Source organism: Pieris brassicae, chromosome 7 (assembly GCF_905147105.1).
Source record: "Pieris brassicae chromosome 7, ilPieBrab1.1, whole genome shotgun sequence".
Lineage (NCBI taxonomy): Eukaryota > Metazoa > Arthropoda > Insecta > Lepidoptera > Pieridae > Pieris > Pieris brassicae.
In genome coordinates, this window is record NC_059671.1 from 5,157,355 (window position 1) to 5,180,720 (window position 23,366).

At 33.7% G+C, this 23,366-nt stretch overlaps 1 protein-coding gene across 4 annotated transcripts in view; it reads right to left on the minus strand.

Annotated features, from left to right (window-relative positions):
• Positions 1-682: 682 nt before the first annotated feature.
• LOC123711911 (inactive angiotensin-converting enzyme-related protein-like) overlaps positions 683-23,366 on the minus strand; it is a 155,396-nt gene continuing 132,712 nt past the window's right edge. For all 4 annotated transcript variants that reach the window (XM_045664769.1, XM_045664766.1, XM_045664767.1 and 1 more), the window contains 11 exons: positions 22,778-22,973; positions 16,858-17,025; positions 12,176-12,260; positions 8,011-8,151; positions 7,230-7,406; positions 5,005-5,102; positions 3,473-3,761; positions 3,059-3,215; positions 2,377-2,553; positions 2,025-2,138; positions 683-1,839 (listed from right to left, as the gene is read on the minus strand). In XM_045664769.1, the coding sequence (XP_045520725.1) occupies positions 1,281-1,839; positions 2,025-2,138; positions 2,377-2,553; positions 3,059-3,215; positions 3,473-3,761; positions 5,005-5,102; positions 7,230-7,406; positions 8,011-8,151; positions 12,176-12,260; positions 16,858-17,025; positions 22,778-22,969 (2,157 nt within the window). In that variant the 5' untranslated portion in view covers positions 22,970-22,973 and the 3' untranslated portion in view covers positions 683-1,280. The remainder of the gene's footprint in view (positions 1,840-2,024; positions 2,139-2,376; positions 2,554-3,058; positions 3,216-3,472; positions 3,762-5,004; positions 5,103-7,229; positions 7,407-8,010; positions 8,152-12,175; positions 12,261-16,857; positions 17,026-22,777; positions 22,974-23,366) is intronic.

Consider the following 23,366-nt stretch of genomic DNA (forward strand, 5'->3'; position numbering starts at 1 on the left):
CTTGTTCATCATGATAAGCGGTCAACGGTCCTAAATCATATGCCAACCCTTGTCGCAATGAAGGCAAAAACATATCTATAATATAGGGTATTTTATACTAACTACACCGTAGTTTCAACCTCGTTAATTTGGTCATGGAAGCTTTTTCTTGATAAATAGATTATATAACAAAATATTCGGTTATTCAAGTTAATAATATACTAGAGATCTTTCCCGGCTTCGCACACCATGTCAATGGTAAAATAATTTAATAGCGGACGCCTCAGACTGGGAATCGAACCCAGATCGTTTGGTTACGCGATAAAAGTTCTACCAGTTAAGCTTTCACAGATTCGTACCAGAGAAATCAGCAGTATAGATGAATAACCTAGATACTGACTGCAGGGCCACATACCGGGCCGATCAAAACGCATACAAAAAAATCCTTCAAATCGGTCCAGCCGTTTAAGAGGAGTTCAGTGCCATACACGTACAGTATTATTAAGATAAAGTTGCCCTGCAGTTTTACTAAGGCGGATTCGGTTGAAGCGAGATATAGAGCAGTACTTCCTGATGAACGGGACAGACTGAATAAAAAAGCAACTTTATACTTTTCTGATGCATTCTGTCTCAAATAATTTAAATAATTTATGAATACTTCCAGAACATGCGTCATAGAGCAATAATGAAATTAAAGTGAAGATATGTTTAAAACATTTATTTTCTTGAAATTTTGACAATATTTGGTATTTCATGCTTCGACAATAATTAACTAGTAAAATAAACATTATTACTATCGAATAAGTTAATATGTATTTTATTAATTCATTTAAACGTCGAATAAAAAGAAACGAAATAAATATAACAGAACATTCGGAATTTGGTCATTATACGCCATAGTAAAGATTTATAAAATTTACTTTGTATTTATTACAAAGATCGCCCTATATTATTAATAGTACTTACACGAAATTGAAACGCTTAAGGCACAGCGAAATTACATCTAAGTATAAATACACCTATGTTAAACACTTGGTAACAATCATTTATCCTCAAATTGTGATATGTACAAAAATATTTCATTCTTCTTACAATTACACTTAATGTATATGAAGATTCTATGATAAAAATAAAATTTAAATGCGGTGAAATGGAATTATGTTAAGAGCACCAGAGAGAGACACAAACACATAAAACTTAAATACACATGAAACATATTTGTACTCAGACTCACACATACCGTATTGGCACAATTTCAATGTCTTTAATCGGTTCCGTTTCTAGAACCGATATTCCTCAAATCAGGCGGATGAGTTCTGTCGCCTTTGCCGTTCTAACTGTTTTCTGTGATTGTGGCGCTTTCTTGCTATAATTGCAACGAGTACAATAACAACTGCTATCGCTACTGCAATACCTATCCACCAATATACATTGTAAGATGCTTCTATAGGATTAATGTTTTCATTCTGATCTGAAGCTGCGACAGGATTTTTGATTTCAAGCACTCCAACTGTAGATGCCTCGCTACCGGATTTCGCATGAGACTCCTCATCAGTTTCGATGATATTTTCATTTATATCATCATGTGTTTTTTGCTGATCCTCGTTTTCTTCATAATCTGGTTCCTTGTTATCGTTATTTTCATCAAATATTTCGTTTTCATTATCAGCCTCTGTTGGTGGATCTATGTATTCTTCAAAAGTGTTTTCACTGGTTGGATCTAGCTGGTTATCAAGATATTCGTCTAAAAGTCTGAAGTAATCTGTAAGACCTGTGTACTCTAGACCATTTTCACGTTTAGCAAGTAGATCGCTGACCATTTCCGTCCAGACAAAGGCGTAGCCGTGCATCATTGTATCACTGAAACAAAATATTTAAGTTAAATTTTTGAGTTGAAACAATGGTTTGTATATTTAATCGATTTACAACTCATGTTGCGCAATGCATAGAGCAGGTAGGTCTACTTTTGATTCTGAATATGTATATACATTAAATTTTTAATTAAAATGTGCTATTGTTGTGTGAATATAATATAATAAACTCACATTAGTCGTTGGTTATTTTCCGCAACATGTTCTACCAAATCATCATCATCTGACATAAGTTCTTCAGCAAATGATTGATATACTTGATACTTCAGAATCAATCCCATGAATTTTCTGCAAATTTGAAAATTTTGAAATTTAACATATACTTTGATTATTAAATAGGATATGTTAAATTATAATATTATTATTAATTGTTTCAATATTATGTGTACAAACAATATTGAAACAATTTGCATATCTCAATTTGAATATTGAATTATGAACTCTTTAAAGAAGAAATAAACATTTTACTGTGTAGTTGGGTTAAACGTTTTCGATTATATAAAATTAATTCATATTTTTAACGCACCCTACATGTGGTTTATTCATAAGGACGTAAGGGTCTCCCAAAATATCAATATTGGAAGACTCGATAAGAGAGAAATTTTTCCGAAACTCGCTCCAGCTGCTTGCAATTTTGGCAAAAGGAACCTTTCCCATTAATACCTGGAGACGCCATTCATCTGCCGCCATGTAAAAGTTCAATCTGAAAAAATAAATTTAAACTTAAGAAAATGCTCTTTACATAATTAAGGTTGATTAAAACCTGTAAGGCACACAGCCGGAAAATCATGAACACCCTTCGCCCTCAAGAAAATACGCACTCATGTTCCTATTGAAAATTTTATGCGTAATTGAATAACTTATTATTTATTATGTTTTCAAAATATTTATAATCTATTATTTAAAGCAGTGAATACCTTATTATCTAGACTTATATTATAAAGGAAATATATGATAAACTGATTTAAAAAATCGGAATTCTACATTATCCCTGACGAATATAGGCTATAGAATATAATTAAAAAAGTTAGAGATCCGGTTGAAAACTTCGATATTGTAAACCAAGGTGTAAAAAGAAACAAATAAAAATTGGTAAAACATGTACGCTGCGGAAACTATTGAAAACAAGAAAGTCCGATACCACATGTCTATATATGACAACATATTTAAATTACTATAATTCATATGATTGTAAAATAAATCAGTACCTAGGTAAATCACGCAAAGCAATAATGAGCTGTAGCACAAGGCGGTGGTAGTTTGGATTGTAGTTAAACCTTTCCAGAGAATATAACCCAGCACGGTCCAGAGTATGTGGAGTCATTGATAATAGTGAGATAAAGCCTGGAATAGCCTCGTAGACAGCTGAAAAAATATGTTATATGCTGTATATGAATAAAACACAGTTTTTTTTACTTAAGTAAAATAATGTTGACGTTTTTGTAAGATACAGTATATTTAAGTGATTTCAGTAGACAGACCTATTCCTAAGCCTTTTTTACTTTAAAATGATTTTCAAAGCAAACCCCTTTGCTGGTAATTACACCCTGGAACTTAACAACAGAAGTAGACACACACGATCCAATTTGCTTAACATAGACAAAAATTTCGTTAAAATGTACCTGAGTATCTGGGGGCCTCTCTTAGTGCGTATGTATTGTTACTGTGCGTAGCAGCAATCAGTTTGTACTTTAATTTCATAGCCATCTCATGAGCTTCCATGTAATTTGATATACTTACATCCTTGCAAGTAACAAGTTTCAGTTTATTCGGCTGGCACCAGTCAACAATTGTCGATGGGCAAGTACCGTTGTAGTCTGATTCATTTATTATTTCGGAGGGTATTTCACCAAAGTTAAGATGGTTTATTACTTTCTCTGCTTCTTTGTATGCATTCATGCCACCCATATCCTAGAACAAAGTATACAAGATAAAGATACTTCCTAGATTTAAACTATACAGCTATAATCCGGCCACAAGTTCTGTTACAAATGTTACATTTCATTGCATCAAAACAATATTCTATTCGAAATGGCTACCTTTGGCTTTTTATACAGGCCTTTACGCACTGTATCCAGATTTTTTAAGAGACTCCATGGTGTATTTTTAAAAATTATCTTGATACACTTGGGCTAAAGTTTTCACACCTTTTTCACAAAATGTAGTTTTGTGACTCCTTAACCAAACCATCAGGGACGCAGGATGACCACAACGACCACTTTTCGACCACTTTAGTAGCTTCTTTAGAACTGTTGGCGTACACTTTATCATTCTGCTTATTGTAGTGTTCTTCAATCGTGAAAATTCATCGGTAAAGAGGATATTTCTTTGATTTTCATCTACGTTTCGCGACAGAAGGCGTTTTGATCAATCCACTCTCTTTTATTGTAAATAATGATTGAGCACATGTCTTGAATATCGTCGATAAGCACCGAGCTTCAGGTTTTGTCTTATACAGAGTCTTAGCGGGAACATTCATGCGCAAAATCAAAAGAACTTTTAAAAATAATACACGTGTTCCAAATTTTAAATAATTAAAAGTTGAAAAAAAAGAAAAGTTTTTATGTAACAGTATTTATGGCCAGACTAGTTATACGAGTAAAACAAAGATAATACATGTGAGTTTTTATGTAGTTTCGCTTGCAAGAAGGAAAAAAAGGTTTGTAAAAAATCTACAGAGAAGATCTGTTATAATAATTGTAAAAGAATAAACATCAGTTAAAACAACGTTCACGGTCTTTTATTTTATTTATACATTTAAAATGTAAGCAGTTGATGCACGAAGGCTCTTGGGATTGAAGCGAAAATATATTTTATGCATACCCAAGTAACTATAACGGACTAACGCATTTAACACATACGGCGTATAACCTGCCCTGGGTTTGATCTTAAAATAACTTTAACTATATCTCAGGTTGGTAGGCACAACAGGTTTATGCCGTAAAACTTATCACTAAAACAGACTTAGAGAAATGTTTGGTACCTAGTCCCTTCGGGACTTTAGACTAGATAACGGATTTAAAATGATATAAGCTTTCAAACCAAACGCGTATAGCAATCTTCGCACTTGTTTTTTATTCATTTTTAAAATGATTAAATATAAAATTACAAACGTAATCACGCAATATACTTATTAAAATAAACAAATACTTACCATAACATGCAAATTGGCATAGACCTTCTGATATATATCCGAATGTTTAGGTAGTAAAATCTCAATTAAATTGGACCAGTCATCCCCGGTCAGGGACCCTAGAAAGATTTGAAAGTATCGTTATTTACAATCCTTCTCGTCGAAAATCGTATTACCGTATTTCGATAGATTTTATTGGCATATAAGAAAGCATCGGAATATGTTTCTCGAGGGAATTTTTATAGCTGTAAAATAGTGCAATTTATACTGAGTTCAAACGAATATTTTGTCTGCGATGTTAAGCCTTGAGATTAACGTTAAAAAGTATTTGATACGACTATACAATTCTGTAAAAAACGATTTAAAGACGGGAATATTTTAATGTCATTGAATTTATATTTTTATGTAAAAGCTTAGGATAAAAAGTCTGTAATCTTATTGTAGAGACGACACGTTATATTTGACAAAAATTCAAAATTAAATTAATCTCTTAACGGTCTCCATTAGTAATCTATTCTGTTAAAAGGAAATATTGTACATGATACGATAAAGAATTAAAAAAAAATAAAGGAACCTTTTTTTTCAAATGTATCACTGTACTGTTGTAAGTAAAGTAATTTTGTTTGATTTGTTACAAAGTTTAATAAATAAATATAGTTATTTCAAATTACCAGTGCATTGTTATTATAAACCTGCTAGTTAGATAATAAAAAAAATAAGGTAGGCCTTATTTGGGTCACCTTACATTTTAAATTTCGTTTTACATGCAAATTCTATGAAATATGATTGTTTAACGACGAAACATGCCTTATACTTGCGGTGTTTGAATCAACACGGAATAACAGAACAGAATAAGTTAATTATTAAGTTTTTTTGAGAATTAAGAACGATTTTTAGAAATAAATTATCTGCTTTAAAAGCACTAAGAGTTCTACGGAATCATGTCACGTAATAAGCAAATGAGGGACAGAACCTGACCAAATAAACTTTGTTTAGTCAGCCTGTTTTTTCAAGCTTTACAATTAATGACTGGGAATATTGTCCTGAAATAACACCTTATATATTTAGCCTGTGGCAAACTTGAGCTACCGAGCCTTGCCATTGAGAAATTTTTCAATTTAACACGTTTTTCATTACCACAATTAAATTACTCCGTTTTTTGTCTCAATTTTAAGCGTTTCTAATACAGCATTTGTCGAATTTACTACGAAATAAATAAAATAACAATTAACTGTTAATTTATGAAGGTATATTAAAAACCTTTCCTTGTTACAATGATTAAGGCAAAATTTTCTGGACAATATGATAGGTTTGGCTTGCTTTAAAAGCTTTGGGCATAACACTTTACACGTTAATTAATGCAATATACATTTTTTTCTATTAAATAATCATATTCAAGATGTGAAAAATCTTATTAGAATATTGAAATAAGTATGAAAGGTCACGATTTTTGACATCATGGTCTTGACATCTTCTGGGTGTTATCTGCCTCAATTTGATTTTCGATCGAAGCCTCTTCAGGTAAGAGATAATTTTATCTTGTATATCACTTTTACATTCGTATATTTTGTACATTACTTACTTTGTGTAATTTCGTATTTAATAAAAAAAATATACTTTAAAGGATCTGTAATATTACATTACCGTAAAAGCATATATTTTTTTAAAAACGATTATTTACATTTAGTCTGTGTTTAGTTAGACATTGGCGAATGACCTAATATAAAGATACGTGTAATAAAGTGTCAACTATCAATTTGTTTGGAAATAAACATATTGTGTTACATTGAACGTTGTCTTACAAGTACCGTACAAATGAAATAAAAAACTTAATTATATTTGACCGAGTTGATCAACATGCGTGTGGCTATATTCTGATTAAGTAGTTTCTTGCGTGTCCATCAGGAGAAAACGCCAGTCAACATCGCATAAGCGGCCATTACTGCGCAGACGACTAAAATCTTTAATAGTAATTAAAATTAAAAACACGCTAGGACTGCGCTTTTGTAACTAAAGCAGGTAGCTATTCAAATTGTATAGAATCTCTCGAAACAAAATTCGATATCATAGAATACATGGACGCGGGAAAAACCTATTAAAATATTACCTATATATAACCTAGTAAAATTTAGGTATTGGCGCGTTTTAGTTTTTAGTATGCCTTTTATTTGTGTAATTTTCTAAATATAACATTTATTATATATATTTTGGTTGTGTTACTAAATACGTTTCTCTGGGCGACTTACTGAGTGAATGAATTGGCAATGGTTTCCCAACAGCGTCTGCCCCCTTCAGTCTTAAAGCAACATATTTGTTCAGCTTCGTGTATAATGGCTTCACATGATCCCAGATCTCGCGAGCCTTCAACGTAGCGCCTTCATACTCTGTGAGCGCGTCCCAGTATTCCTCCACAGAGTCATATACTAAAAACAAAAGAATTATAAATGTAATGTAATCATTTGAATTTGGAACAATTTTTTGAATAAAGATATAATGTAAAAATTATGCCATGCCTTTAAGGCCCAATTAATACCGCCAAGTCCAGCGTCAAGAATTCAATGCCTGAAGAAACAATGAGTGTTTCGCAGAAATATAATTAAGCCCGTAGAAAGTATATAAAATGATACTGTATATATACAGTAACAAGGCAATAAAATGGTTGCGCGTGGAAGCGAAATATTGAAATTCAGAGTTCGGCCAGTATATACCAATTAACACTGCAGAATGAAAACATATTTTCATTTGCATCAAAATAACTTTCGCCGGATCTTGTTTGGATAAAAAAACAATGAAAATTATGCATTTCCTTTTACCAATTTACGATAAAGGTAAATTACATTAAAAATAATAATCAAGCGGCATGACAGCCTCATATTTGACAGTATCTTTGATCATTTACATAGACAAGTTCTTAAATGTTTGCCTTCACTGTAAGAGCCAGCGTTACTTATATGGAGATTGACCAAAAGTCCTGAATCTTAACGGGACTTAAAACAGTTGAAACACGATAATTGATATCATACTTACGGTTTTCTTTAGAAGCATTCCTTAGTAATGGTAGTATGTTATCTAAATAATCGTTGAAGTCTGGTAGCTTCTTCTCCCATGACTCTTTCATTCGCTTGAGGATTTGCTCATCTTGTTCTCGTGCGAGATTGTTCTGTAATTCTGCAATATAGACATAATATGAAGGCCCAAACATGAAGCAATCCTTTCTAGAAATGGCAAAACTGGTACCTTTTATTAATTTAATAAAATATTTAAAAAATATATTTGGCGCAATTTATGTTACATTAGTTAAGTTTAGTTTAAATTAATACGTAGAAGCCCTAATGTTAACAATCGTATTACACTTCAAGACAATGAATTGTACAACGTCAGTTTTTTTTATACGCTCATAAATTGTAACATAACATTCTCGTTTCCAATCATGTCCAATAGGTCGATTACACTTATATTCCTCATAGGTAACAGATGTGTCTTAGATTTAAGAACCCTGAACTCACTTGACTTATGTCAAGTTCGTGGGTGGGGGACCTTCGAGGTGATGCGGCTGTGATTGCTCAGCCGCATGGACCTCCTCTCTCTCTAAGAGAGAGAGGTTCCGGGTTTGTTCTTGCTGATTGGGGGGACTGGACGCTTGTTGGAGCGTATTTTTCCCCCAATCAGCGTCTAAGCCATTTCGAGGATTTCCTTGACGCCATGGGCTTGGCCGTACAGAGGGCACTTCCGCGCCCCCTTATCCTCATGGGAGACCTAAATGCGAGGTCTCCCACTTGGGGTGACAGGGTGTCGTGTCGGAGGGGCCCGGTCCTGGAGGAGTGGGCGGCGGAGTTGGGCCTCGTTTTCCTAAATGAGGGAACGGAGCCCACCTGCGTCCGCCCGCAGGGCAGTTCAAGGGTCGATGTGACCCTTGCTTCTGCGGCGGCGGCCCGAGTTACGACGGCGTGGAGCGTTCTGGACGAAGTGGAGACCCTATCGGATCACCGATATATCCGGTTGTGGGTCTCTACTTCGATGAGGTGGGGAGTGCGGGGCCAGACTCCCCAGAGTCGGAAGAGCTTCCCCCGCTGGTCGGTACGTCGACTGGACCGCCAGATTGCGGAGGAGATGGCCATTATAGAGGGATGGTGTGCGCCCACTAGTGTTGTGGATGTGGATGAAGGAGCTGGCGAACTGGGTCTGAGTCTCCGAAGGGTGTCGAATGCGGCAATGCCCAAATGGAGGCCGCCGAAGGGGAGGAGAGCGGTCTACTGGTGGACGTCGGAGATTGGCAATCTCCGTGGCGCATGTAGCGAGGCCAGAAGGGCCTACTACAGGAGTCAGAGGAGGAGGAGAGATGGTCCCGATGTCACGGAGGGCCTTCGCTCTAGTTTTTTGTTCCTCTAGCGTCACAACCCCACTACAGCTAAAGTTATGTTAGTTATATGCTCATGTTTTAAACGATTAAACCCAGTTGACACCTAGCTTCAAACAAAGAGTTTCATTTATTTGAGCATCCCTCCAACAACTGACACCGAACGTAACTCGCATAAGACATTTTTTCTGTCGTAACATTTACTTATATTACATCAATCTTCAAAAACAGCACAGCACAAACAAAAATAGCCCTGATACTCTGTAAAACCTATTGATATTTTTGTACCGTGAGATCCCGGGGATGTGACAATGTTGAGAGAATGACATCTTAATCGCGGTTGCCATTGCTATCGTTCTAGGAAGTCATATGGGTTCATTTTGTTGGCTATTTACATGTGTATATGAATATTCACATGTATATATGGAAGAGGCTTTTTGACATAACAACGTCTAATAAATCGAAAAACACTGGCTGCACGCACGGCTAATTTTCCCGTTACGCTCATTGTCCGCTTGCGCCTCATCTTCTCTTCCAGTCGAAGATAAAATTATGGAATCTTTTCACAATGTTTTGTTATGACGTTGTCACTTTAAACTATGGTCCGTTAAACCGACTTTACAGACAACCATTTTCTTAATAGCATAATAGCTAAATTACTATTGATGACACCTTTTAAAACCTCTTAACAATATTGTCCAACATTGAAATATCAATGAATAATACTGTTTAAGTTTATTATTTTATCTTCATTAATTATTTTATTGCCAATTATGAAGTTATTAAATTTACACATATGGACTAATTGTAGAACTTTTATAACTTAGACAGTGCAGTCGTTTCTCGATACACAAAACGAAATTAATTTACTTAAAGCAGTTCAGAATCTAAAGTCTAGACTTAGATTTATTTCACTCTTTAGCGTACAAAGTTGTCTTAATTAGTTGATTATTCAACGAAGCAAACACTGGATCGTGCTGATATTTCATTTAATAATTTATAATCAGGCTACGAAGATTACCAAAATAATATTACTATGCAAAAAAATAGAATATAAAAAAAGTAAAGGATGTGGATCACTGTGGGTAATTAATGTTCCATTATCGAGCATGTGCATATGTAATTTAGTTAGAACACATATATGTTTACAGTTAAAGGATCCAATTAGCAAAGTCGAATCCAATATGGAAACTGGACTTCCTCCAATGTATGTAGTAATGTAGGTGTCAGTGAAAGAAGGATTACAATTGTCGATTTGACTTTGACACACGAACCGGAGATGGTAGGTTCCCGGCGTAATGGCGAAAGAGAGTTAAATTTTAACCGCTGTCGCGTACGCACTAAATATAGACCGCATACTGTATCGCATTTACAGTTTTTTTTAATTCATCATTGAAGGATTCAGTGTTTGGAGTGTGATACGTTGATGGTAAGTGCTAGTTTTAGTCTTATCGATTATTGGATTCCTTTTTTATTAAACTGACACGCGACAGCCGAACCAGCGCATATTATTTCACCGAGGGAAGGGAGCATCCTGGATATACCTTCCGGATACCCAGGCCCACACAGTATCTTTGTGCAATAATTGTTGGAGGCCTGACGTAAAATTATCGCGAAAAAGGGTGGATTGGAAACTTTGGACTGTTTATGATAGGATCTAAAAGGTACGATAGGAATAAAAAAAATATATTATATTGGACTAACAATTTGTGTCATTCAACGTTTTAGTATATAATCTTTGTTTTTATTGATTGTATGTATTTTCATTGCTGTGTATATATTTTCATATTGTTACCTATTATTATATATTTCAGTTTAATTTAGTTGTGTTATATACTATAATTTAGTTTTAAGTATTTGTTATAATTGTAAATAAGACAATTTAGTGGTAAAAAGTTTGATTTCAATTACTTAAATTTTTCAATAAAAACTTAATTTCCATTAAGTTAATTCATTATTTAATAATACCATAGACATTGAAATTAATGAAATGTTCACTAAAGGTTAAAATGTAATATTCTTCATCGATTTAGATTAAAAGTTAACGTAACAGCTGTGTAAAATTTTCAAGTAATGCGTTCTATAGTATGAATTTATTTTTTTGCAATTGTTACGAAATTATAGGTGATAAAACGAAAGACGCAAATCGAAATTGCGATAATTAATAAAGAAACGATTCGAGAAATATAATTTACTTTAAATAATATAAAGGACAATATTGGTAACTCGTAATGTCACAGAGTAGAGAGAGAACAAAGCATACACAATTGTAACAGAGCCAAAGTGACATTTACAAGGCGCGAAATTTAAATTGATATTTAACGGAAACATTGCGTTCAATTGTGATTGGACAATGGAACGTAACATCATTAAGATCGAGACCTATCATTTGCGAACAATGATTTCGTTTTTCGTTTCACACTCCGCTGTGCTGTTATAATCAAATTTAAAGTACTTTTTATAAACATAAATTATATTACGTAAAGTTCTAAGATTGCGACTAAAGATAAGTTTAGCAATAAGAGATAAGAGATAAGAGAGAGAGCATAAATTTATGTGTAAATTAAGTGTGGGTTCGTGGTTATAGCATAGGATAGTCCGTTAGTGCTGAATTCCATTCCCAACCATTCAATAAGTGTTTCAGCAAGGCAAACAAGGGTGGTCATTACTTAAACAGTCTTCTGTGTAACCAACTACGAAATGTCACTAGCTCATGACTACACATTATACATAAATTACATCAGAATTCCCTAAAATTAGCTTTGTTTATACAAAACGGAATAACACTTTAATAATCCAAACACAGAATTAGTTGAAAATACAAAATTATATTACCTCTTAAAGTACAATTATTTGTGCCGCATTCGTAATCCGGAGCGAATCGGATGTGGTTGAGTGAGGTGTCTGCAAATGTCACCAGCTGTGAACAAGAATAGTGCATAAGACATAACTAAACAACATTATTATTACAAATAAAAATTATAGTCACAGAAACTCGGTTTGAAAAGTAAATAGATTTAATATCCATTCCTTGGTATTTGCAACAAAAAAAATGTGTATAAAATGTGGGTAGTTAGACCTACCGACAAATTGTTACTCTTTTCTCGGTGCAAACTACTAAACTTGTTAGATACTAAAACACATCGAAATGTTTTTCAAAACATAATCTCTGAAATCGATCTTTACTGGTATTTCAGGTACATTTGAAATTGAACCATTTCCGGTTCCAAGCAGAGTAGTAAAGTGGTGTTGGTCTAGTAGCTTAACTACTCTCATCCCTGACATTATAGGTTCGATCTCTGTCTGTGCCCCAATGGAACCAAGACGTAGCGGCAGTTGTTGCAGCATTGGTATTTCCAGGTTCAATAATCCGACATTTCGATACTCCCCTGCTTCTTAGTTGAAGTTGAAATATATAGAGAACAAGAATATATGTATAGAAGTATGTTACGTGAAACGCGTAGGTTATTTTTGGCTTCCTTTTCTACTAAGTTATATGCATTTATCGGCTAGGAACTAAATTAACAATGTATGAAACAATAAATGGTTAACACACGCTGAATTTCAGAGGCAAGGAGCAATTGTACGGTTTAACGACTCTCAACGTGCGCAGTTAAGTGGAGCACATTGCTACATACTGAATAAACTTGCTAATCAGGTTGTTTGAAACAATGTTCTTTGGGTATGTGTTTTTAACTTATATGGACTTGCATGTATATTTCAATGATTTCATATTTAAATGAAAACACAATTTTCGCATGACGTGTAGAATAATATTATTCCATATTTAATTGTTAAATTTTCCTAATTACCAAAATGTTGTGTATGAGGTTTAAGATTCTATTTAATTTTAGCTTTTTATGTAATAGGGCAGGAGGCTCACCTGATGTTGAGTGATGCCCATGGACACTTACATTGCCAGAAGGCTCGTAAGTGAAGAAATTGTTGATGAGTTTGATTAGATGACTAAAATATTGCTTGCTTAGTTGACCTAAATTTTTATGTTCTAATATTATTGATGTGAATGTAAAAAAGTCATATTTTCTTGTATATTATAAGCAAAAATGTTGTTTATGGACTGATAAATATTATTGGACATAAATTATGTTTTAGTTAATGTTATATCTGTGTTTTACTTGTCTAGACTAGATATTAGAGAATTAGAGAGTCAATACGCTTAAAAACGTTGACACTTATCTACAACATAATGTTAAATTCGATTCAAATTCAATATGACGTAAAGTTTTAGTTTTAGTACTTAAGGCTCAAAAGGGAAGTAACAGTACTGGAATAAAACAGGTTTATGAATAGCACAAATTTATCAAGTTCCTAATAGACTTCTAAACATAGACGAAAACATATTAATAATTCCTTATAATCGTTAGGTTTTGGGACGCGGAACCCTTAACCCTTACAACCCACCTCGTTAACTTAAGCAAAACAAGAGATAATTGCTACGCCAGGACCTTAGTACTATAACGAACTAGGGTAAAATCCTTTTTGAATAGGCGGCTTAATGTTTACATTATTGCCAAGATATTAACACATTCTTTCATTACAACCCTCTAAGGCTGGATAACACTATAACGCCGTTTACAGTTCGGTCTGTCGTCGTATTATTACGAAATTGTAGTGTGTGCATTCATACAATCCGTAACCATCAAGTTCATGTCAAAACCGAATATACGATATATACGAAGAATATTGCACCAGACGGAAATCGTACCGGGAAAGAATTGTGATTGGCATTATAATGGGGATTTACCCTAGGGTCTTGGAATAACATTTGTGCATGTGATGGCGAATTTCATTAATATTTCAAGTCTAAATCTCGTCAAATACGTCGAACTTCGTGAGGCTTGTCAATTTTTAGAGTAGATTTCGTTTTAAGCATGTCTAATTTACGATTTTGAATACAGATAGGCATGTTTGGACTAGTAGAAATCCTATTCTAACTAATACATATATTTTGCATAAACGTTTTTTTATAGAACAGGGGGCAATTGAATCATTAATTAATTATAAAATTTTATAGATTTGCTGAGAGCTCAAAACTGTCGGATTTACTTATTTAAATACAAGCAGATAACACTATTCTACTAATTGTTATTGATAAGTTAATCGAATGCAACATAAAATAATATATAGTTTAGATGTTAAATAAATATATCATTATATTTCTGTCGAAAATACAATCGTTCAAATCAATTTATATGATTCAGTAATTCAATACTCAAATACGTGGGTAGATACAAATAAGATCAAACATTTTTCCTTAAATAACGTCGTACATAATTGAACGAGCATATATCAAATACCGCAATTAACATGATATTTTCTATTATCTTATACAGTAAAGAATTGGATATTTTGCTGGATATAGGTCAATAATAATTATTGAGTTCACGTGCCATCTCGCATTAATATAGAATCGCCTTACAGATGTGACAGAAGAAAATTACAAGGTTGATAATAGCTTGGCGATGAGATTCTTTACGGTTTGTATCAATGATTTTTCATAATTCTATGAGTACTTGCGTTATGTGTCTGTTGTTAAAAGCCTAACATAAAAAGGTCCCCTCTCCATCAGGGAATAGTATTTGTTTCGCTTCTTATATAGCTAGCTAATGTAGAAATAGCGTATAAATACCGCTGCTAATGATACTCTTAATGCCAGAGGGCTTCAGTTTGTTGCTGGGCTTTTACGAACTATTACGATCTTTTCTTGACCTGGAGCCTACACAAATACATTAGGATCTCCATAGTCATGGTGCGCGCCAAAACTGCCTTAAATAATGCTGTGTGGAACGTCAAAAATCAATAATAATATGGTTGTCATGTCCTTGGTTTATTCAAAGCGTTAAGGTGGAGGTTCTAATTTATATTCTTAAAAGGCCGGCAACGGGAGCCCTCCGGCATTAAGTGTCCATGGGCGGAGGTATTACTTAACATCAGGTGAGCCTCCTGCCCGTTTGTTCCGTGTTCTATAAAAATCCCGGTGGAAATTCTTATACAGTGATAAAAACTAATATACTCATGCAATCAAAATATGCATTCACAAATATCAACCAATAAATTATTAATTGCAATATGAGTGAAAATTTTGTAAAAGTAAAGGTCTTACACTGTTGACATCGCATAAAGACGTGTTTAGGCGATGTCAAGAGAAAATCGCCTTTAAGTACACAGCTTAAAAGTATAACGTATGATAAATAAAATAAAGATTTATTGCCCGCGTCGCCGACAGCAAGTAATAAATGAATTTGCTTTGCCGTTGACTAGGGCCGGAAAAAGGCGAATTCAATGCAGATAAACAAATGAAGCTTAGCAGACATAATCTGAAATATTTTGAGACATTTAACTTTGTGCACCATAAAACACTATATTTGGCTGCGTTATAATGTAAACTAAAGTCCTACATTTCTTCTATTGTGTTAAAATATGTTTACGCTTTTGATCAGACTAACACATTTTAGTTTAAATGGTAATAGATTTTTATAAAAAGGAAAAGTACCTTTTATTAATTTATCATACAAATAATAATAAAGTTTATTTCCACCTTCACAATATTGCATTTCACGGATTTTCATAACGCAGGCTTTGACCATCTTTGTTAGAGGATGGTGCCTTTAATAGGACTATAGAAGTTACAGGTCGCCAGCCTTTTACCACGGCCAGAGAACATACATAGAGTTTACTATATACAATAACTGGACTAAAGTAACAAACTAAATAAAATAAAGAAATAAAACGTAAGTATGAGTGGTTGTGAGTGTGTGAATATGTGTGTGTATAAGGGTGTGAATTTAATTTAAATTCAATACAATCGGTTACAACGTAATCAAAGATTTTTATAAATTTAGAATCAGCTATTTTAATTTTGACTGTAAATACTTAAGGAATAATGATGTGTATTGTACAAAAATATATAAAAAACGGATAAATTAAATAGATAGGAGTTTTTATTATAAAAACCAAACCAAAATGCCTCAGAAAATAAACTCTTGTTATTTTTAAAACGACATCAGAATTCATACTATTAAGAAAGAAGCCATTATGTCATAGGTTAAACAAGATTTGACGGAAATAGACAAATTAATACTTTCGTTTGTTTAGCTAGATTCCTATCAAATAAGGCATCTCAATAACTGTGGTGTGTGCTCAGTTTGTGTATAGTTTCATATACAGTGTAATGAAAATGGCTCTCTATATAACATATTTAGCAACTTAAAAAGTACTTTATTAGTCAATTGTTGTCGTTATTGTATGCTATGCTGAGTGTGTATCATTGTATGGAAGACAAGCCAAATCAAAGCCGATTGACGACGCTTCGGGAGTTCGTCTTTAAATCGGGGGAAGTTACATGGAGTTAACACTGTATATAGAATCAGATATATGGGTCATTGATGAAGTGGTTTCGAAGCATCTTGACAAATGTTCGAAATATATGCAAAGCAATTCTTTCAAGTTTAAACAGTAAAGTATAGTTTCAACACTATTGAACAATAAAAACTTACCCGAATCCATTGTTCGGGTTCCAAAAGAGAATCACCAGGCTGCAGAAGCAGCTTAACTCTCCTTCGCAGGATGTCATCATCAGCTGTCAACGTGTGGGAGTTGAAGGCCGATTTTACATCCGTCTTTTGCTGGCGTGAGAAGATACCAAAGGCTTTGTCGCGTTCCAACTGAAATAGAGTTACTATAAAATATATATATAAACTAAATCTTCTGTAACTAAAACATATACATAAATAAATCACATTTTTATATATTTTGTTGTATTTAAGACGTGTGCACAGGACATCTGTCGGGTCCGCTAGTTTTTTAAAGATAGAAATTTTCTATCTATAAAATTTAATTGCTTATTTTTTTTTTGTGTCAATGATAATCTCATTTTTTAATAAATTATGTCTTTATTAAAACTTAAAAAATATGTTATAAGAACGAAGTTTCTAGCTCACTGTAGTCATGTACAAAGACAAGCATGTTTTGGTTGTTTAATAATAATAAAATAATAATTAATGAAGAGTGAATTTTAATAACCTTACTTTTCTAATATATTTTGATATAATAGAAATGTACGACTAGAAAGCAATACACAGTACCCTCATCTTATTGTATCCAATCAACGCCTTTTCATGTTGAGCTTGCTTTTCTCAAATACAACAGAAATTTGGTCCGGCGATATTGTTTCTAATTATTAAGGTAACAAAACAATTACATTTTACTACTGTACTGTAACCGTATAAATATGATATTAAAATTCTACCTAGTGTACTTTAAGGTTATAGTTAAACAATATTAAGGTCCTCGATCTCAGGGAAAGATGCATTTATTTGTGTATTTCATATAAAAAATAGTAGTTATAGGTATTAGTCTGTTTCATTATTTTTTCGTTTTTATTTATGAGAATCCTTCCTTTAGGTTACCTATTTCTATATACCTTTTGCAAAACATATTTTATTTCTTCTACTCGTTTAAAAACGTTTTCTGGAATCTATTTGAAACATATTCTTGGAGACCTAAGAAGTTTTTAAAAGATTATTCATATCATGTTTTCTGATCTGAATGATTCCATTGAGTCATGACTTGACATCCAGAAGACGGCGAGAATGCTCTTAAATTTTCGTATTGATGAATTAATGTATTTTTCTTACAGCTACACAGAATACACATATTTTTACTTTGGTTTGAGGAAAAAATCCGTGTTATTCTTTCATAACTACAAACTCGGAAATAATTTGACTAATGGCATTTTAACGCGATTCCGTTATTTTCACAAATCTTGGACACAATTAAACTAAACTAATTTGAAAAAACAACTGTATTTTACCAATTTTATATATAATTTAGACTGTAATATACACACTTGGAACTTGGAGTTATATAATGTAGTAATTTGGCATCTCTGTCAAAAGTTTTTATAACCTTAGTATTGTAATCTACAAAAACAATTGAGCAAATAGTAGCATATCCGTGTATTTTATTTACCTAATATCGTAAACATGATATAAACAGGGTTGCCGACATGGTACCAAATGTGCTGATACGTATAAAATATAAATACAATAAATAAGTAGACGTTGCTAGTAGATATTGCTCCTAACGTTGTTGAATTCCTCGGGATAAACCTAATATAATCTCAAAATTATCTGAAATAATGTTGAATAAAGTTCATAAATGAAATAGAAAAATTGGTCTGAAAAATAAAATAATGGATATAAATGGTCTTAATGTTAAAAGCAGTTTCTGCCAGGCAAAAAGTTTTTTTATAGAATAGGGGGCAAACGAGACGGAGGATCATCTGATGTTAAGTGATACCGCTGCTCATGAGCACTCACATTTCCCGAGGTCTCGCTAGTGCATTGGCGGCCTTTTGAGAATTGGTAAGCTCTTGAAGCACCCAAGTTGAATTGGTTTGGATATACTTTACTCGATAGTGTAATAGATGATGGTGGGCGGCAAAAACACCTTAAAACAACTGATTATGGAACGACAGACGTCGAGGTGAAACAGGTGGAATTTTGTATTGAAAGTATTCTGATAAGTAGTTTTCTTTTTATGGTTACACTTAGTCAAGATTCACAAGTATAGTCTTATATGCTAAAAGAGGCGAAAATAATGGTTTTTTGGAGGTTACAGTGACTGAGTCCCAGATAACCCTCCATATGTCACTGGCATATCTCTAAATCTAAAAGGTATAAAAAAGGGCATCATACAAGGGTTGAAAAACGTTATTTCGTATTTCTGTATGAACTTTCCATATACAAACGAGGTAACCCTACAGTAACAAACAAGTAAATATCAGACAAAAGAAATTGTAAATAAGTCCTCGTTGCCTCGTTTTCTAATGGACTTGGAAATAAGACTAGGTTTATGATACGATCGCACTGCGACAATTCGTCCCGGCTTTTAATATCGACGTCGAGGCAGAATACGAAATTCTACCCGTATCACGTTCCATCCAAGTCCATCGTTCCACACCAGAGCGTTTTTTAAGGCAGTTTTGCCGCGCCACTATGTGGAACCAGCTACCAGCTTAATAATTTTCGAACCAATTCGACTTAGGGTCTTTCAAGAAAAAGGCGTACATTTTCTCAAAAGGCCGGTAACGCACTCGCAATCCCTCTGCCATTGAGGGTCTAGGGGCGGCGGGGCTACATTTAACATCAGATGAGCCTTAAAGAAACCAACGAAACTGACTATAAGCTTTCGATTTACTAAAGTGATATGCCAATACATGGGTATGTATTTGAATTTTATATTATGTAACTGCAAGGATAAATTATTGTCAGATTTTAGAGTGAGTATTGCAGTTTTAAGAGCTTCTTTTTAGCAACAATGGTAAGAGTCAGTCTAAACTAACCGCGACCTATTTCCCTTACGTCAAATCCAACACCTTAACATAATAATAAAGCCCTTTTATTTCTCACTTACAAATGTTGAACATACAGTTTAAATTTGTTTAATGTTGTATTGTCTTTTGTTAAAATAGCTTTTACACATTAAGAAAAACACTTTTTGAACGGATTAAAGCTATGTATTATTTTTAAAACTTATAGTTATTTACATAATTTTAATTTTTTTCCGATGTCATATTGTTTAATGTTTTTTTTCTTGTTACTCGATATCGGAATCATATTTGCCGCAAATCTCAACTTTGTATTTGATTATACTAGTAAAGTTATCGCGGTAAAATATCGCAGTGCGGCCGTATTTCTTCTTTTGAATCTTTTTTGCTTGTGTCGAACTTCAGTTACAAGTGCTACTAAATAAACGTCGATAAATAAACATGCTTTGGGTACAAATGTTGGAACGCTAGTTTTTACGAACACAAATGTTTAATTAAAAGAAAATTCTGTAATTACACTTTTTGAGTGACTTTTATTACACCTATTTTAAGAGTATTCATTCATTTTATCATACAACCGTGAAATCGTTGAAAAAAACTTTTATCCTGTATATAATATATAAAAAAAACTGAAATCAGTGGCGCTACAACCTTCTTAGATCTGGTCCTCAGATTTCTGTATCATGATAATTTCTTAATCTATAGGGCAAGTAGGTGATCAGGCATCTGTGCCTGACACACGCCGTCAACTTTTTGGTTCTAAGGCAAGCCGGTTTCCTCCCGATGTTTTCCTTCACCGTTCGAGCGAATGTTAAGTGCGAACATAGAAAGAAAGTCCTTTGGCGCACAGCCGTGGGCTAGTTGGACAAACGTCCAACACTGCTCAACTGCTAACATGGTATATATTTGGGATAAATTTTTGGCGACTTCCTTAAAAGGAATATATTCATAGAAACTAGGTGTCTAGTGCATCCGAAATAAATATTGTTAATGAAAATCAAACCATTGATCTTTAGGTTAAACTGTATCTAGTGAGAAACGAAGACGTTGTTTTAATATTAAACACCTACTAACAGCGTAAGTCTCAGACGAAGCGAAGGCTAATTTAAGGTTCAATAAAGCTTCGAGGTCAGGGAAATAATTTTCCAATTGTATAAGAATTTTTGATACGACAAGCATTTTATGGCTTTATTCTGTCGAACTCCCGATGGATTCGATTGACCCAAATACACTTTTATGTCATTAATATACATATAAATTGTTGTTGATATAATCTCAGAAGTGGGAGTAGATGGCGCCTTTGGACACTTGATTTCGTAGTAAATACTACTCCGGCATATTTTGGGTTTAAGGGACAATACGATTATCTACTGGCCTCTTAAAAAATATTGAATAAGAGTATGCTATTTCTGTTTTGTCTCTGTACAGCTTGCTAGCTAGTGGACTGTGAAATGTGTGTTTAATCTTTATATGTATTGAATGTCAGGAGTATCTGTATAGTATATGTAATGTATGTATGAGCAAGCTGCACTAGATAACTAAATATATGAGAGGGTGAGATGTAAGACCCTCACAACCCTACGGATCCCTAAGCCCTACAGGTGTACCATAACACTTAAATAGTGAATATATAAATAAGTACGGGATGTCTGCACCAAGAGACCTAAGGTAACAGACGGAGCCCTACAGGTAGGATCAAAGGTTCGAGGTGTTGGGATTATCTCAAAGCTATCGGGCAGGCTCACCACGATAATTAAAGGCTTGAAGTAGTCTTCGCGACTTTGAGAGGAAGCGAGAAATGAATACGACAGAGCAATATTCAAATCTGATTTATTGTTCAAAGCAAATATCTTAAATACTACTTACATCTATTCACACGTACATAATATTATTTAAGTGAGCTGTTAGTGTATTGCGCACTTTCACTATTAACATTTTAGAATACACGTGAGTCGTGTCAGCAATTGGTAAATGTTCAAATCGAATCTAAACAGTCTCTTAATCTGCATTCAAAGATAATATCGATAACTTAGAGTAAGAATAGAAAATTCTAAGTATGGGGTTAAGGAGTTCTCTGTCTGTGTTAGTAAAACCACGTGATAATTACATAGGACAAATGTCAAGTGGGCCATAAAGAAACTTTCCTGTCTTAAACAGAAATCTGAACACCAACTTAGCTGAATATCTAAGTTGAAAATCGCTTAAATTACATACTATTTCTTGTACAATGCGTTAAAAAGTCTCACTGCAATTCCCCAAGTCTGCACTTTAAAAGTTATAAATTCAAGACCTGCTTCTCACTTTGAAAAAGACGAGACACGACAATATGTATAGGGCTTTATGGCAGTCTCATGCTGCAGCTTTATTACGTACAGACAATAATATTCAATACGAAATACCTCATAACGTTGTAAATTAAAAAAAATTGATTTAACTTTGGTCGTCTAAGGCGCCCGTTTCGTTAGTGCGAGTGTAACAATACAGAAATCACTAAATTCAAAGTACTAGAGAGTGCATATTAGTAAAAATATAAAATAAAATATCGCTTTTTTGTTATTAAAAAAACTTCATAGATTGCTATTTTTTTAAATTGTATTATTTTTGTGATAAATTTTATCATCACCATACTAAGGTATGAAGGCGGATTAAAGCTAAAATCGATATTATTTATTTTGAGGACTATCAAGCTAGTAGTGTAGTAGTAATGTTGTCATATTGGCTTTAGCATGTGACGCTTATCCCTAAGGTCGTCAGTACGATCCCCGGCTGTGCATCAATGGACTTTCTGTCTATGTGCGCGTTTAACACACGATCGTACGAAGGAAACCATATGAGGAAGCCAGCATGCATTAAATCTAAAAAAAAGACGGCGTGTGTCGGGCACAGAAAGCTAATTATCTGTTAGACAAAATGCAAATGGTCACGAAAAAAATACAGAAATCTGCTATTCAGACCTAAAATGGTCGTAACGAAACTGTTTTTTTTTGTAAATCTAGTTAATCTAGATTAGATCGGTACACCGAACATAATGAGTTATTGAACATAACGTGTAACAGATTTTAATTATCAGGATTTTGTGCAATTACCTTTAAAGACAACCCTTTGTTACTTCCAGTGAGTTCGTCCCACGCTGCAGTGGCTCGCTGCCCACATTGGTCCTGATAGTCCAACTCTACCAGATCTATTAAGGAGACCAGCCATCTTCTATCATCTTCACTTGAAGTACCACTCGAGAGGAGCGTGAAGCATATGCTGAGAAGGGGTAATATCGGCCGCATAGTTCTGAAAAGAAAATTGATTTTAGAGAAATGCTCGCTAGGTCCCTCTTTTCATCATCATACTTTAAATAGGACTAGTTAAAACTTACGTACCCATATAAACAGGCTAATTAATCTTCACATAGTGATTTTTATTAATTTTATTGATAAAAGCTTGCCAACGCTCGGCACACTGATGCATTGATTAAATAACGACAAACTACATTGTTTAATGTGACAACCACTTAAAGGAAAACATGACACACACGTAGAGATCATTCAAATATAACATAACCATAAACATAACAATTATTAAACAATAACTAAATAATTTTTTTTTTACAAAAAACTAAACAAAAACCGATTTTAAAGTGTGAGGGGAGCAATTATGGATATCCTGTGTGTGAAGTGTTGTGAA